General features: G+C 48.0%; 1 protein-coding gene across 28 annotated transcripts in view; it reads left to right on the plus strand.

Moving 5' to 3' along the window:
- Positions 1 to 15173, plus strand: part of LOC100874737 (uncharacterized) — a 138090-nt gene that overhangs the window by 108715 nt on the left and 14202 nt on the right. For 21 of the 28 annotated variants that reach the window (XM_076533342.1, XM_076533350.1, XM_076533344.1 and 18 more), the window contains one exon: positions 338 to 15148. The exons of the other annotated variants lie outside the window; for them this stretch is intronic. In XM_076533342.1, coding sequence (XP_076389457.1) covers positions 338 to 15148 — 14811 coding nt within the window. The remainder of the gene's footprint in view (positions 1 to 337; positions 15149 to 15173) is intronic. 28 annotated transcript variants of the gene reach the window in all.

Consider the following 15173-nt stretch of genomic DNA (forward strand, 5'->3'; position numbering starts at 1 on the left):
GTAGTAGTAATAAAAACTTAAGAATATTGTAAACCAATCATCGAATCATTCTCTTCCAATTCTTTCACTTAAAATTGATTCAGATTTAATTAGCGTTTGAAGAGTAGTTAGTCGATAGATGGCTGCTCCACAAATACACACAAAACACATACATACAAACACACACACACTCTGCGCCTAAACCGCACGAGAATCTAACCGCTGTTCTCAAAACAATGAGCAGTATCGAGCGAGCCGGCTTACACTAATGATGATGACGAAATGAAATTAAAAAAATGTGTTCTCTTGATTTTGCCACGTTTACAGATGCCTAAAATATGTAATACTTAATTAACAGGTGTAATAGCAGACGCAGAGAAAGAGAAGGGGAAGTTAGCGAAGGAGGGGTGGTCGGTGGTTTGTGATGATGATGCGCGGGACAGTAAAGAGGCAGGAGGTGCTGTAATTCAGAGTTTTGTTAGGGAACAGTTCAGTGACAAAGAACAGAAGGATAAGGGCAAAAAAGTGGACGAAGCGGTTGACGAGAGAATACCGGTCGTAGAACCGATGATAGTTAAACAGCGTTATGTTCGCGATGGGAAGGGCGATTCAGTTACGATCATTAAATCCGAAACTACAGTTACAATGGGCGATAAACCGGGCCAGCCCGTGATCACTCAAACTATCATAACGAAGGAGGCAGATCAAACTGTCCCCAAAATCGTAACCACCGTTTCTGACGGTAAAAGCGTTACGAGTAAGGAAAAGTTGTCGAAGGAGGGCAAGGAGATCGACGAGAAGACGGTAGACGCTAAGAAAGACACAAAGACAGAAAAGGATGAAGCTCACAAGGAGCCAAAAGGAAAAACTCACATTCCAGACGAAACGAAACCTGACATACAGGTATCCGCTTACGAAAGCGTTTATAGTGTTCAATATCCCTCAACGCAGCCCGAAGACAAGGAGGACGAGACAAAGAAGAAGGGCGGTATCCTCTCTGGAATTTTTAAGGGAACAAAATTAAAGAAGAGTAAATCAAAGGGTTCGAAGGATACCTCCTTCGACAGCGGCGATGAGGACAAAGTAGTTTCACCTACAGAACATTCGGTAGCCAGCGAGAAACCTGCAGAAAGTGCACCTGACGTAAAGTTAGCGACCATGCAATTTCTGGACGAGTCCAGACGCGTTGCTGCGGAAATGCAGCCAATGGAAATGGACTCGAAGAAGAAAGACGATGGCAAACCCAAGGAGTCGGAGGATCGTGGTGTGACCAGCGATACCAGCGATCAGGAGAAAGAGAAAAGCGGCTTCTTCGGTATATTCAAGAGTCCGAAGTCGAAGGAGAAGAAGCTGAAGAAGTCCAAAGAAGCGTCGTTCGACAGCGGCGACGAAGAGCTCCGAGTCGCCACGGAGAAGTTCTTGGACGACACGAGAAAGATTGCGGACGCCACTGTGTCTCCTGTGAAGGACAAGGAGCTTCACACGTTCACCTCGCACGTCCACTACGAGGAGGACACGCCGAAGGACAGATTAAACGGACACTCTTACGATATCTCTGAGATCCAAAAGAAGTCGGAGGCGAGAACTACTCCTCACAGAGAAATGAATGGAAAGTCCGAGGCTAAAAAAATGAAGGATGCTCCACGGAAAGAGGGAAGTCTGGAAAGGTCGGCCGATTCGAAGCCAGACTCCGACAAATCGCGCGAGGAAGAGGAAGAGGAGAGCAAGGACAAAGGTGGCGGATTCTTCAGCATGTTCATGAGTCCGAAACTCAAGTCGAAGAAGCGAAGTGCGTCGAGGGAGAAGAGCTCTTCAAAAGAGACGTCCTTCGATAGCGGAGACGAGGAGACACGACACGTGACCGCCGCTTTCTTGGACGACACCAAGAAAGTCGCAAGTAGCTTGCATCACGATGAACCGAAAGAAAAACCCGACGTTCCAAGCGACGCGAAGACTGACACAGAACACGCGGAAAAGAGCAGCGGAATTCTCAGCAAGTTCAGAAGCCCGAAGCTGTCGAGAGAATCGCGAAGCAGATCTCGGGAGAAGCATACACCAGAACCGGCACAGGACAGTTCGCTGCGTGAAACGACGGCGAAGTTCCTGGAGGACGCCAGAAATCTCGCTGGTTTAACGTTGGATACAAGCAAGGAGGAGCCAAAAGAAGCTAAAGAATCCGACGCGAAGAAGGCTGTGGACGCAGAAGCGGAGGAGGCGAAGAGCAAGATCTCGAAAGAAGGCAAGAAAGCAAAGGAAAAGGGCGGAGGTTTCCTCTCTGGTCTATTCAAGGGTGTAAAACACTCTGCGGACGAAATGTCTGAAGACATCAAGGACACCGTTGACGAAGCGAAGAAGGATGCTGCTCAGGAGAAAGCGCGTGTTCGAGATGCAATATCCGAGAAACTGGACGACATCGACGCAGCGAAGGACAAAGCTGCTGCAGAAATGAAGGCTGCGAAGGACAAAACTGTGACCGTTATAAAAGACACCGCAGATGCTGCGAGTACGAAAGTGTCGAAAGGTGTAGAAAAAGCGGCGGACGCCGGTAAGGCAGTTAAAGACAAAATGGCCGACGAGGCGAAGCAGGCTAAGGAGGCCACAGACGCTGCAGCTCGAGAAGTAGTCGATGGAGCAAAGGCAGCGAAGGACAAGGCTGCGGCCGACATCAAAGATGCCAAGGAGAAAGTCACGACGGTTGTGAAAGACACCAAGGACCAAGCAAAGGAGAAAGTGACCGAGGGTGCACAGAAGGTGACCCAAGCCAGCAAAGATGTTACGGGCAAAGTAGTCGATGGACTGAAGACTGCGGAGGCGAAAGTAGAAACAGCAGCGAAAGACGTGGCTGACGGTGCTAAAACAGCGAAGGACAAAGTGGTTACGGAGGTTAAAGAAGACACGGATGCTGTGAAGCAGAAAGTGTCTTCCGGAGTGGACGCCGTTGTGGATGGCGCGGCCGCAGCAAAGGATAAAACTGCGAAGGAGGCTAAGAAAGCGAAGGAGAAAGCGGGAGGCTTCCTGTCGGGATTATTCAAAGGCGCGAAGCATGCGGCAGACGAAGTTTCGGAAGATATGAAAGAGTTTGTGGACGAAGCGAAGAAGGACGCTGCCGAAGAAGAAGCTCGCGCTCGCGAAGCGGCGGCGAAGAAATTAAAAGAGGCTGACACAGCGAAGGACAAAGCGGCTGCTGGCGTCAAAGACGTGGTGGACAAAGCTGCAGGTGCGGTCAAGGACACCAAGGATAAAGTCAGCGAGAAAGTAACAGATGGTGTCCACAAAGTATCCGACGCTGGCAAAGAGACGGCCAAGAAAGTAGTGGTCGAAGTAAAACACGTTGGTGAAAAAGCGGATGAAGCAGCAAAAGAGGTAGCAGACGGCGCGAAAGCGGCGAAAGATAAAACGGTTGACGGTGCAAAGGGTATTAAGGACAAAGTATCTGAGAAAGTGACCGAAGGCGCACAGAAAGTGTCGGACACAGGCAAAGCTGTTGGTGAAAAGGTAGTCGAAGGTGTTAAGAAGGCAGAAGATAAGGTGGAAGCAGCAGCCCACGGAGTGGCAGATGATGCAAAGACAGCGAAAGATAAAGCCGCCAAAGAAGTTAAGGAAGACGTTGAAATTGTGAAGCAGAAAGTTTCTTCAGGAGTAGACACCGTGGTAGATGGCGCTGCAGCTGCTAAAGACAAGGCTGCAAAGGAGGCTAAGAAAGTGAAGGAAAAGACCGGTGGCTTCCTCTCAGGCTGGTTCAAAGGTTCGAAACATTCGACAGAGGATGTAACGGAGGATGTCAAAGACTTCCTCGAGGAAACGAGAAAGGAAGCGGCCGAAGAGGAAGCACGAGCCCGAGCAGCACTTGATAGTAAAATGAAGGACGCTGACGCAGCGAAAGGAAAGATAGCCGCCGATGTAAAAGACACCAAGGACAAAGTTGTTACTTCCGTCATAGATGCCAAGGACAAGGTTAAAGAAAAGGTCTCCGACGGTGTCCACAAAGTTTCAGACACTGGAAAAAGTGTGGCTGAAAAGGTGACAGACGGAGCGAAACACATTGCAGAGAAAACAGACGAAGCAGCTCGAGAAGTGGCTGACGGAGCAAAGGCTGCAAAAGACAAGGCTGTTGAAGACGCGAGCAAAGCTAAAGACAAAGTAGCAACTGCTGCGAAGGATACAAAGGATAAAATCGGCGAGAAAGTGTCAGAGGGCGCCCAGAAGGTGTCGGATGCTGGCGCAGCTGTGGGAGGAGCAGTGTTGCATGGAATTAAGAAAGTTGAAAGCAAAGCAGAAGCAACAGCTCACGACGTAGCTGAAGGCACGAAAGCAGCGAAGGATAAGGTAGCTAAAGAAATTAAACAAGACACCGAAATCGTGAAGGAAAAAGTATCATCTGGTGTGGATGCGGTAGCTGAAGGAGCTGCAGCAGCGAAGGATAAGACAGCGAAGGAAGCTAAAAAGGCCAAGGAAAAAGCTGGAGGTTTCCTTTCTGGACTGTTCAAGGGTGCAAAACACGCAGCTGACGACGTGTCAGACGAAGTTAAGGACTTCCTTGATGAGACAAAGAAAGAAGCAGCTGAAGAAGAGGCACGAGCTCGTGCCGCGGCTGAACAGAAGCTGAAGGATGCCGATGCTGCAAAAGATAAGGCAGTTGCTGGCATCAAGGATGCGAAGGATAAAGTGGCGTCCACCGTGAAAGACGCGAAAGATAAAGCCGGTGAGAAAGTTTCTACAGCTGCTCAGAAGGTGACAGACACTGGAAAAGCTGCGGCTGAAAAAGTGGCAGAGGGAGCACATCAGTTAGGTGAGAAAGTAGATCAAACAGTTACAACAGCAGCGGAGGGAGCAAAAGCAGCGAAAGATAAAGCAGCTGAAGACGCTAAGGAGGTAAAAGACAAAATCACGACTGCTGCTAAAGACACCAAGGAGAAGGTCAGTGAGAAAGTAACTGAAGGAGCACAAAAAGTGTCAGACACTGGAAAGACGGTTGGAGGCAAAATTCTGGATGGAGTTAAAAAAGCTGAGGAGAAAGTTGAAGCTACAGCTCATGGAATTGCTGATGGTGCGAAGTCTGCGAAGGACAAAGTAGGAAAGGAGATTAAGCACGACACTGAAATCGTCAAGGAGAAAGTATCGTCTGCTGCCGACGCAGTCGTAGATGGTACAGCAGCAGCTAAGGACAAAGCAGCAAAAGAAGCTAAAAAAGCTAAAGAAAAGACCGGCGGTTTTCTCTCTGGCTTATTCAAGGGAGTAAAACATGCTGCGGATGATGTATCCGAGGAAGTTAAGGAATTCGTAGATGAAACGAAGAAGGAAGCTGCTGATGAAGAAGCGAGAGCACGTGCTGCAGCTGCACAGAAGCTGAAGGATGCTGAAGCAGCCAAAGACAAAGCAGTTGCTGATGTAAAAGACGCAAAGGACAAAGCAGCATCCGCTGTGAAGGATGCTAAGGATAAAGCCAGCGAAAAAGTTTCTACCGCTGCCCAGAAGGTATCAGATACCGGAAAGGCTGCGGCTGAAAAAGTAGCGGATGAAGTGAAACATGTTGGTGATGCAGCAGATAAAAAAGCACGTGAAATAGCAGATGCTGCTAAGGCTGCCAAAGACAAAACTGTCGAAGGTGCCAAAAAGACTGGCGAACAAGTTACGACTGCTGCTAAGGATGCGAAGGATAAAGTTAGCGAGAAAGTAGCAGAAGGAGTGCAGAAGGTATCTGACGCTGAAAAGGCAGCCGAGGAAAAAATACACGATGGAGTGAAGAAAGTAGAGGATAAAGCAAAAGCGACTGCACATGATGTAGCAGAAGGTGCCAAAATGACCAAGGACAAAGTAGCAAAAGAGATCAAGGAGGACGCTGATGCCGTGAAGCAAAAGGTGTCATCCGGTGTGGATGCAGTAGCTGATAGCGCGGCGGCAGCAAAGGATAAAGCAGCGAAAGAGGCGAAGAAAGCTAAAGATAAGGCTGGCGGCTTCCTTTCTGGATTATTCAAGGGTGCAAAGCACTCAGTGGATGATGCTTCTGAAGACGTGAAAGAATTTCTAGATGAAGCCAGAAAGGATGCAGCTGAGGAACAAGCTAGACTACGTGCAGCTGCTGCAGAGAAAGCGAAAGATGCGGACACAGCTAAGGATAAAGCAGTTTCTGGTTTGAAAGATGTGAAAGACAAAACAGTATCTGCTGTAAAAGACGCCAAGGACACAGTCAGTGAGAAGGTTTCTACTGCTGCAGAGAAAGTATCTGATACTGGAAAAGCCGCCGCCGAAAAAGTAGTAGACGGTGTAAAACTAGTTGAAGGGAAGACCGAGAAAGCAGCTCACGACATGGCAGATGCTGCCAAAGCTGCTAAAGACAAAGCTGTGGAAGATGCAAAGGAAGTCGGTGACAAAGTAGCAACAACTGCAAAAGATACAAAAGAAAAAGTTGGTGAAAAATTGGCTGCAGGAGCACAAAAGGTGTCAGATACTGGAAAGGCGGTTGGAGACAAAATCGTTGATGGAGCAAAGAAAGTCGACGAGAAAGCTTCTGCGGCAGTTCACGGTGCAGTAGACACCGCAAAAGCAACAAAAGACAAGGTTGCCAAAGAAGTTAAAGAAGACGCTGACATTGTAAAGCAGAAAGTATCCTCAGGTGTTGACACCGTAGTAGACGGAGCTGCGTCAGCCAAGGATAAAGCAGCGAAAGAAGCCAAGAAAGCCAAGGAGAAGGCTGGAGGATTCCTCTCAGGATTGTTCAAAGGCGCAAAGCAGGCGTCCGATGACGTATCAGACGAAGTTAAAGAATTCGTTGATGACACAAAGAAAGCAGCAGCTGAAGAAGAAGCCAAAGCACGAGCGGCAGCTGCGGAGAAGTTGAAGGATGCCGAAGCTGCAAAAGACAAAGTAGCTACTGATGTAAAAGGTGCAAAGGATAAAGTAGTATCCGCCGTGAAAGATGCCAAGGATAAAACCAGTGAGAAAGTTGCTGCAGCTGCTCAGAAAGTATCAGATACTGGAAAAGCTGCAGCTGAAAAAGTAGCGGATGGTGCAAAACAGGTTGAAGACAAAGCAGAAAAGGCAGCTCATGAAGTAGCTGATGCTGCTAAAGCTGCTAAAGACAAAACTGTCGAAGGTGTCAAAAAGACCGGCGAACAAGTTACAACTGCTGCAAAGGATGCCAAAGATAAAGTTAGCGAGAAAGTAGCAGAAGGAGCGCAGAAGGTATCAGACGCTGGAAAGGCAGCTGAGGAAAAAGTACACGATGGAGTGAAGAAAGTAGAGGATAAAGCAAAGACGACTGCACATGATGTAGCAGAGGGCGCCAAAATGACCAAGGACAAAGTGGCAAAAGAAATTAAGGAGGACGCTGATGCCGTGAAGCAAAAGGTTTCATCCGGTGTGGATGCAGTCGCTGATGGTGCTGCGGCAACAAAGGATAAAGCAGCGAAAGAGGCGAAAAAAGCTAAAGATAAAGCTGGAGGCTTTCTTTCGGGACTATTTAAGGGTGCAAAACACGCAGCCGATGATGTTACAGGAGACGTAAAAGACTTCCTGGATGAAGCCAGAAAGGATGCGGCTGAAGAACAAGCCAGGCTAAGCGCAGCAGCTGCAGAGAAAGCGAAAGATGTGGACACGGCTAAAGACAAAGCAGTTTCCGGTTTGAAGGACGTGAAAGACAAAACAACATCTGCTGTAAAGGACGCCAAGGACACAGTCAGTGAAAAGATTTCTACCGCTGCAGAGAAAGTATCTGATACTGGAAAAGCTGCAGCCGAAAAAGTAGTGGACGGTGTGAAACTAGTTGAAGGAAAGACCGAGAAAGCAGCTCACGAAGTGGCAGACGCGGCTAAGACCGCTAAAGACAAGGCTGTTGAAGATGCAAAGGAAGTCGGTGACAAAGTCGCAACAACTGCAAAGGACACTAAAGATAAAGTTACCGAAAAGGTTGCAGAAGGTGCGCAAAAAGTATCAGACACTGGTAAAACCATTGGTGAAAAGATAGTCGATGGTGCAAAAAAGGTTGAGGATAAAACTGTAACAACCGCTCATGAAATAGTACATGGCGCCAAAGCTGCAAAAGACAAAGTTGCAACAGAGATTAAAGAAGACGCTCACGCCGTAAAACAAAAAGTTTCATCCGGTGTGGATGCAGTAGCCGATGGAGCTGCGGCAGCGAAGGATAAAGCAGCAAAAGAAGCTAAAAAGGCCAAGGACAAAGCTGGAGGTTTTCTGTCAGGATTGTTCAAGGGCGCAAAACACGCAGCTGATGACGCTTCTGAAGAAGTTAAGGAATTTGTCGATGATACAAAGAAGGCTGCAGCCGAAGAGGAAGCTCGTGCTCGCGCTGCTGTTGCGGAGAAACTGAAAGATGTCGATGCCGCAAAAGACAAAGCGGTTGCCGACGTGAAGGATGCAAAAGACAAGGTTGCATCTACTGTCAAGGACACTAAAGACAAAGTCAGTGAGAAGGTTAGTGTCGTGACCCAAAAGGTGACGGATACTGGAAAAGCTGCAGCCGTAAAGGTAGCAGAAGGAGCACACAAAGTAGGCGAGAAAGTAGACCACACAGTCACAGAAGTAGCCGATGGCGCAAAGGTAGCGAAAGATAAAGCTGCACAAGATGTGCAAGATGTTAAAGATAAAGTCAGCGAAAAAGTGTCCGAAGGTGCACAGAAAGTATCCGATGCTGGGAAAACGGTTGGAGGCAAAGTTCTCGACGGAGTGAAGACAGCTGAAGAGAAGGTCGAAGCAACGGCCCATGGAATTGCTGATGCTGCAAAGTCTGCTAAAGATAAAGCGGCAGACGAAATTAAGCAAGACACTGATGCTTTCAAACAGAAAGTTTCATCCGGTGTAGACGCGGTCGTGGATGGAGCGGCGTCAGCGAAAGACAAAGCTGCGAAGGAAGCTAAGAATGCCAAAGAGAAAACTGGCGGTTTTCTTTCTGGCTTATTCAAGGGTGCAAAGCATGCCGCAGAAGATGTGACAGGTGATGTCAAAGATTTTCTCGATGAGACGAGAAAGGAGGCGGCTGAAGAGCAAGCTAGACTGCGTGCGGCAGCTGCGGACAAAGCGAAAGATGTGGAGTCCGCCAAGGACAAAGCAGTTGCAGACGTGAAGGATGCGAAACAGAAGGTTGCCTCTACCGTAAAGGACGCCAAGGACAAAGTCAGCGATAAAATCTCTGACGGTGCTCAGAAAGTGTCCGAAGCCGGCAAAGGTCTGTCCGAGAAAGTTAAAGACGGAGTGAAACAAGTTGGTCAGAAAGTTGACGCCACTGCTCAACAGGTATCTGACAGTGCAAGTGCCGCTAAAGGTAAAGTAGTCGAAGATCTGAAAGACGTGAAAGACAAAGTATCTGTTACTGCAAAAGACACGAAAGACAAGGTAGCCGATAAAGTAGCTGAAGGCGCGGAAAAAGTATCAGATTCCGCAAAAGCAGTCGGTGGAGCGATTCAAGATGGCGTCAAAAAGGGTAAGGACAAAACTGAAACCGTGCTCCACGATGTAGCGACCGGCATCAAAACCACGCAAGAGAAAGCATCGAAAGAGATTAAGGAAGATGTTGGGGCGGTCAAAGAAAAGGTCTCATCCGGCGTAGATTCGGTTGTGGATGGAGCAGCCTCTGCCAAAGATAAAGCAGCAGCGGAGGCTAAAAAGGCGAAGGAAAAAGGAGGTGGATTCCTGTCGGGATTATTCAAAAGCGCAAAACATGCGGCAGACGAGTTCTCTGAGGATGTGAAAGAATTCGTGGATGAAACAAAGAAGGAAGCAACAGAAGAGGAAGCTCGCGCTCGAACTGCTGTGTCAGAGAAGATGAAGGACCTCGACAAAGCGAAGGACAAAGCGGCAGCTGACGTTAAGGACGCGAAGGATAAAGTTGTTTCCAGTGCTAAGGATACCAAGGATAAAATAAGCGAGAAAGTATCTGAAGGTGCACATAAAGTATCAGATGCAGGCAAAGCTGTCGCTGGAAAAGTCAGTGATGGAGTTAAACAAGTCGGACAAAAAGCTGACGACACGGCAAAAGAGATAGCTGACGGTGCAAAACTCGTGAAAGACAAGACAGTTGAGGGCGCGAAGGATGTGAAAGATAAAGTCGTCACTGGAGTAAAGGACACCAAAGAGAAGGTCAGCGAGAAAGTGGCGGAAGGTGCACAAAAAGTATCAGACACTGGTAAACTCGTTGCTGACAAAGCACTCGATGGAGTGAAGAAAGTGGAAGACAAGGCAGAAGCAACCGCCAAAGAAATGGCTGACGGTGCAAAATCGACGAAAGACAAGGTGGTCAAAGAAATTAAAGAGGATACCGATGCAGTAAAGCAGAAAGTCATCTCTGGAGTTGACTCAACAGCGGAAGGTGCATCTGCAGTGGCGGATAAAGCAGCGAAAGAAGCTAAGAAGGCCAAGGAAAAGGGTGGTGGTTTTCTCTCTGGATTATTTAAGGGAGCAAAACACGCTGCAGATGACGTCTCAGACGGAGTTAAAGAATTTCTAGATGAAACTAGAAAGGAAGCGGCTGAAGAGGAAGCCCGAGCTCGTGCTGCGGCTGCAGAAAAAATGAAAGATGTCGAGAAAGCTAAAGAGAAAGCAGTCGACGGTGCAAAGGACGCAAAGGACAAAGTTGCAACCACTGTCAAGGATGCCAAGGACAAAGTCAGTGATGTGTTCTCTGCCACTGCGCAGAAGGTGTCAGATACCGGTAAAGGTGTAGCTGAGAAGGTCGCAGACGGTGTCAAACACGTGGAAGACAAAACGAGTAAGGCGGCTCATGACGTAACAGATACCGCCAAAGCTGCAAAAGATAAGGCAGTAGAAGATGTAAAGGGTGCGAAGGACAAAGTTGCATCTACTGTGAAAGACGCTAAAGATAAAGCTAGCGATATGGTTTCCTCTACTGCGCAGAAAGTATCAGATACCGGCAAGGATGTGGCGGAAAAGGTAACAGATGGTGTGAAACAAATTGAAGATAAAACGAGTAAAGCGGCGCAAAAGGTGGCAGATACTGGAAAAGCTGCGAAAGACAAAGTAGTTGAGGATGTACAGATGGTCGGTGATAAAATTGCGACCACTACAAAGGACGCTAAGGATACAGTCAGCGAAAAGGTGAGCGAAGGAGCACAGAAAGTGTCAGATACTGGAAAGGCGGTTGGAGAAAAAATAGTCGATGGAGCAAAGAAGGTGGATGAAAAAGCTTCGGCGACAGTTCACGGTGTGGTAGATACCGCAAAAGCAACAAAAGACAAGGTTGCGAAGGAAGTTAAAGAAGACGCTGACATTGTAAAGCAAAAAGTATCGTCTGGTGTAGACACAGTAGTAGACGGAGCTGCGTCAGCCAAGGACAAAGCAGCGAAAGAAGCCAAGAAAGCTAAGGAGAAGGCCGGAGGTTTTCTCTCTGGCTTGTTCAAAGGCGCGAAGCACGCGGCAGATGATGTATCAGACGAAGTTAAGGAATTCCTCGATGAAACAAAAAAAGAAGCTGCTGAAGAAGAAGCCAGAGCACGAGCTGCTGCAGCACAGAAGCTGAAGGATGCTGAAACAGCCAAAGACAAAGCAGTTGCTGATGTAAAAGACGCAAAGGACAAAGCAGCATCCGCTGTGAAGGATGCTAAGGATAAAGCCAGCGAAAAAGTTTCTACCGCTGCCCAGAAGGTATCAGATACCGGAAAGGCTGCGGCTGAAAAAGTAGCGGATGAAGTGAAACATGTTGGTGATGCTGCGGATAAAAAAGCACACGAAATAGCAGATGCTGCTAAGGCTGCCAAAGACAAAACTGTCGAAGGTGCCAAAAAGACTGGCGAACAAGTTACGACTGCTGCAAAAGATGCGAAGGATAAAGTTAGCGAGAAAGTAGCAGAAGGAGCGCAGAAGGCATCTGACGCTGGAAAGGCAGCCGCAGAAAAGATACACGACGGAGTGAAGAAAGTAGAGGATAAAGCAAAGACGACTGCACATGATGTAGCAGAGGGCGCAAAAATGACCAAGGACAAAGTAGCAAAAGAGATCAAGGAAGACGCTGATGCCGTGAAGCAAAAGGTGTCATCCGGTGTGGACGCAGTAGCTGATAGCGCTGCGGCAGCAAAGGATAAAGCAGCGAAAGAAGCGAAGAAAGCTAAAGACAAGGCTGGCGGCTTTCTTTCTGGATTATTCAAGGGTGCAAAGCACTCAGTGGATGATGCTTCTGAAGATGTGAAAGAATTTCTAGATGAAGCCAGAAAGGATGCGGCTGAGGAACAAGCTAGACTGCGTGCAGCTGCTGCAGAGAAAGCGAAAGATGCGGACTCAGCTAAAGACAAAGCAGTTTCCGGTTTAAAAGATGTGAAAGACAAAACAGTATCTGCTGTAAAGGACGCCAAGGACACAGTCAGTGAAAAGGTTTCTACCGCTGCAGAGAAAGTATCTGATACTGGGAAAGCCGCCGCCGAAAAAGTAGTAGACGGTGTAAAACTAGTTGAAGGGAAGACCGAGAAAGCTGCTCGCGACATGGCAGATGCTGCTAAGGCCGCTAAAGACAAGGCTGTTGAAGATGCAAAGGAAGTCGGTGACAAAGTCGCAACAACTGCAAAGGACACTAAAGACAAAGTTACCGAAAAGGTTGCAGAAGGTGCGCAAAAAGTATCAGACACTGGTAAAGCCGTTGGAGATAAAATAGTTGATGGTGCAAAGAAAATTGAGGATAAAACCGTAACGACCGTCCATGAAGTAACTGATGGCGCCAAAGCTGCGAAGGATAAGGTTGCAAAAGAAATCAAAGAAGATGCGGACGCTGTAAAGCAAAAGGTTTCATCTGGCGTGGATACAGTTGTGGACACTGCAGCAGCTGCAAAGGACAAAGCTGCAAAAGAAGCTAAAAAAGCCAAGGACAAGACCGGAGGCTTCTTATCAGGGTTATTCAAAGGTGCAAAACACGCAGCCGACGAAGTTTCCGGCGAGTTCAGTGAATTTCTGGACGAGACGAAGAAGGAAGCAGCCGAAGAAGAAGCTCGCGCCCGTGAAGCGGCGGCAGAAAAGATAAAGGACCTTGAAACAGCGAAAAGTAAAGTAGCAGCTGATGTGAAGGACGCAAAAGACAAAGTCGCAACCACAGCTAAAGACGCCAAGGAGAAGGTCGGCGAAAAATTATCCGACACCACCCAGAAAATCTCTGACGCTAGCAAAAGTGCAGCTGAGACCGTTGCGACTGGAATGAAGCAAGTTGCCGAAAAAGCGGACGATAAAGCTCGTGAAATAGCAGACGCTGCAAAGTCCACGAAGGACAAGGTAGTCGAAGACACGAAGGAAGCCAAGGACAAAGTCACAACCGCCGTAAAGGACGCGAAGGACAAGGTCAGCGACAAGGTGGTCGAAGGAGTACAAAAGGTGTCAGACGCAGGCAAATCAGTCGGTGACAAAGTACTCGAAGGAGCTGAAAAGGCAGAACTCAAGGTCGAAACAACTGCTCACAAGATCGCCGGCGATACTAAAGCAGCGAAGGATAAAGTGGTCACAGAAATTAAGGGAGACGCCGAAGCTGTAAAACAGAAAGTCTCTTCGGGAGTAGACACCGTGGTGGACGGTGCAGCGGCGGCGAAAGACAAAGCTGCGAAGGAAGCTAAAAAAGCGAAAGAGAAAGGTAGTGGCTTTCTTTCTGGGTTGTTCAAAGGTGCAAAGCATGCAGCAGACGAAGTTTCTGAAGACATGAAGGAATTCGTCGACGAAGCGAAGAAGGACGCCGCTGAAGAAGAAGCAAGGTTGCGTGCAGCAGCTGCCGATAAGGTGAAAGATGTCGAAACAGCTAAAGACAAAGCTGTTGCAGACATTAAAACCTCTAAGGACAAACTTGCGGCTGGTGTGAAAGACACCAGCGATAAGGTCACTGGAAAGGTTGCTGACACCGTACAGAAAACATCTGATGCTGGTAAAGCTTTTGGAGACAAAGTCGTGGATGGACTAACGGAAATTGAGTTGAAAACAGAAACAACTGTTCAAGATGTAAAGAGCGGTATGAAGGACGCAAAAGACAAGGCAGTGGCTGACACAAAAGCTGCTGCAAAGGATACCAAAGACAAGCTCACCGATAAGGTAGCCAAAGGTGCCCAAAAGGTTTCGGACGCTGGTAAAACCATAGGCGGCAAAGTTGTCGATGGCGCGAAAAGTGTAGAGGAAAAAGCAGAAGCAGCTGCGAAGGAGATCAAGAAGGACATTTCATCCGGAGTAGATACCGTCGCGGATACCGCTAAAACAACTAAGGACAAGGCTGCGAAGGAAGCAAAGAAAGCCAAGGAGAAGGGCGGTGGTTTCCTCTCTGGTTTAATCAAAAGCGTGAAACATGCAGCTGAGGATGTCTCAGACGACGTCAACGAGTTTCTTGATGAAACGAAGAAGGAAGCCGCCGAAGAGGAGGCCCGAGCTCGCGAGAAGGCGGCAGAAAAGTTAAAAGACGTTGAGAAGCTCTCGGAAAAAGCCTCTGCAGATGCGAAGGCGGCTAAAGACAAAGCGGTAGCTGGTGTAAAGGATGCAAAAGAAGCAGTTAGCAAAAAGGTGTCGGGTGCTAGCCAAGCTGTTGGCGCTACTGTTCAAGAAATAAGCGACACTGCAAGAACGACGAAACACAAGGTGGTTTCGTCCGCGAAAGACAGTAGCGACCGAATCAGCGAGAAGGTAGCTGCCGGAGGTCAAAAAGTGTCTGACGCCGGAAAGTCTATTGTCGTAGAGGGTAGCAATATCAAAAGTGGCGTAATGGACTTTCTGGAAGAACTGAAACGAGACGCTGCGTTGGACAAATCAGGTTTCCAAGAGAAACCTGACGACGTTCACAGTTTGTACGAGAACGTGGACAGATTCGGCAGAGTCAGAGAATTAACGCCTGACCCGAAGGGAGAAGGTTCAAAAAGCGAAAGATCTGACTTTGACACGGTGTTCGATCCACTTGCTGGTGTTAGCTTCGAAGCACAGAGTAGATTAACCGACACGAGCAGAAAGGACGGTGTCGAAATAAAATCGAAGAAGATATCTCGCATTCCACAGAAAGTTAGTTCCTCTAAAGACGCAGGAATTAGCCCTAGTAGCTCATTGGATAGTACAGTTAGGGTAGTTAATGTATTTAGCGAAGTAGAGCACCTCGAGCCTCACACACGACAGACCGTCACCACAGTCGTAACAAAGTCTGTGCGGACGGCAGCGACCCCACCACCCAGTCCCGCCGAGTTCATTGACAGTAGAATCGAAGGTATCTTGCAATAATTGCGTTATAC

Source organism: Megachile rotundata, chromosome 7 (genome assembly GCF_050947335.1).
Source record: "Megachile rotundata isolate GNS110a chromosome 7, iyMegRotu1, whole genome shotgun sequence".
Lineage (NCBI taxonomy): Eukaryota > Metazoa > Arthropoda > Insecta > Hymenoptera > Megachilidae > Megachile > Megachile rotundata.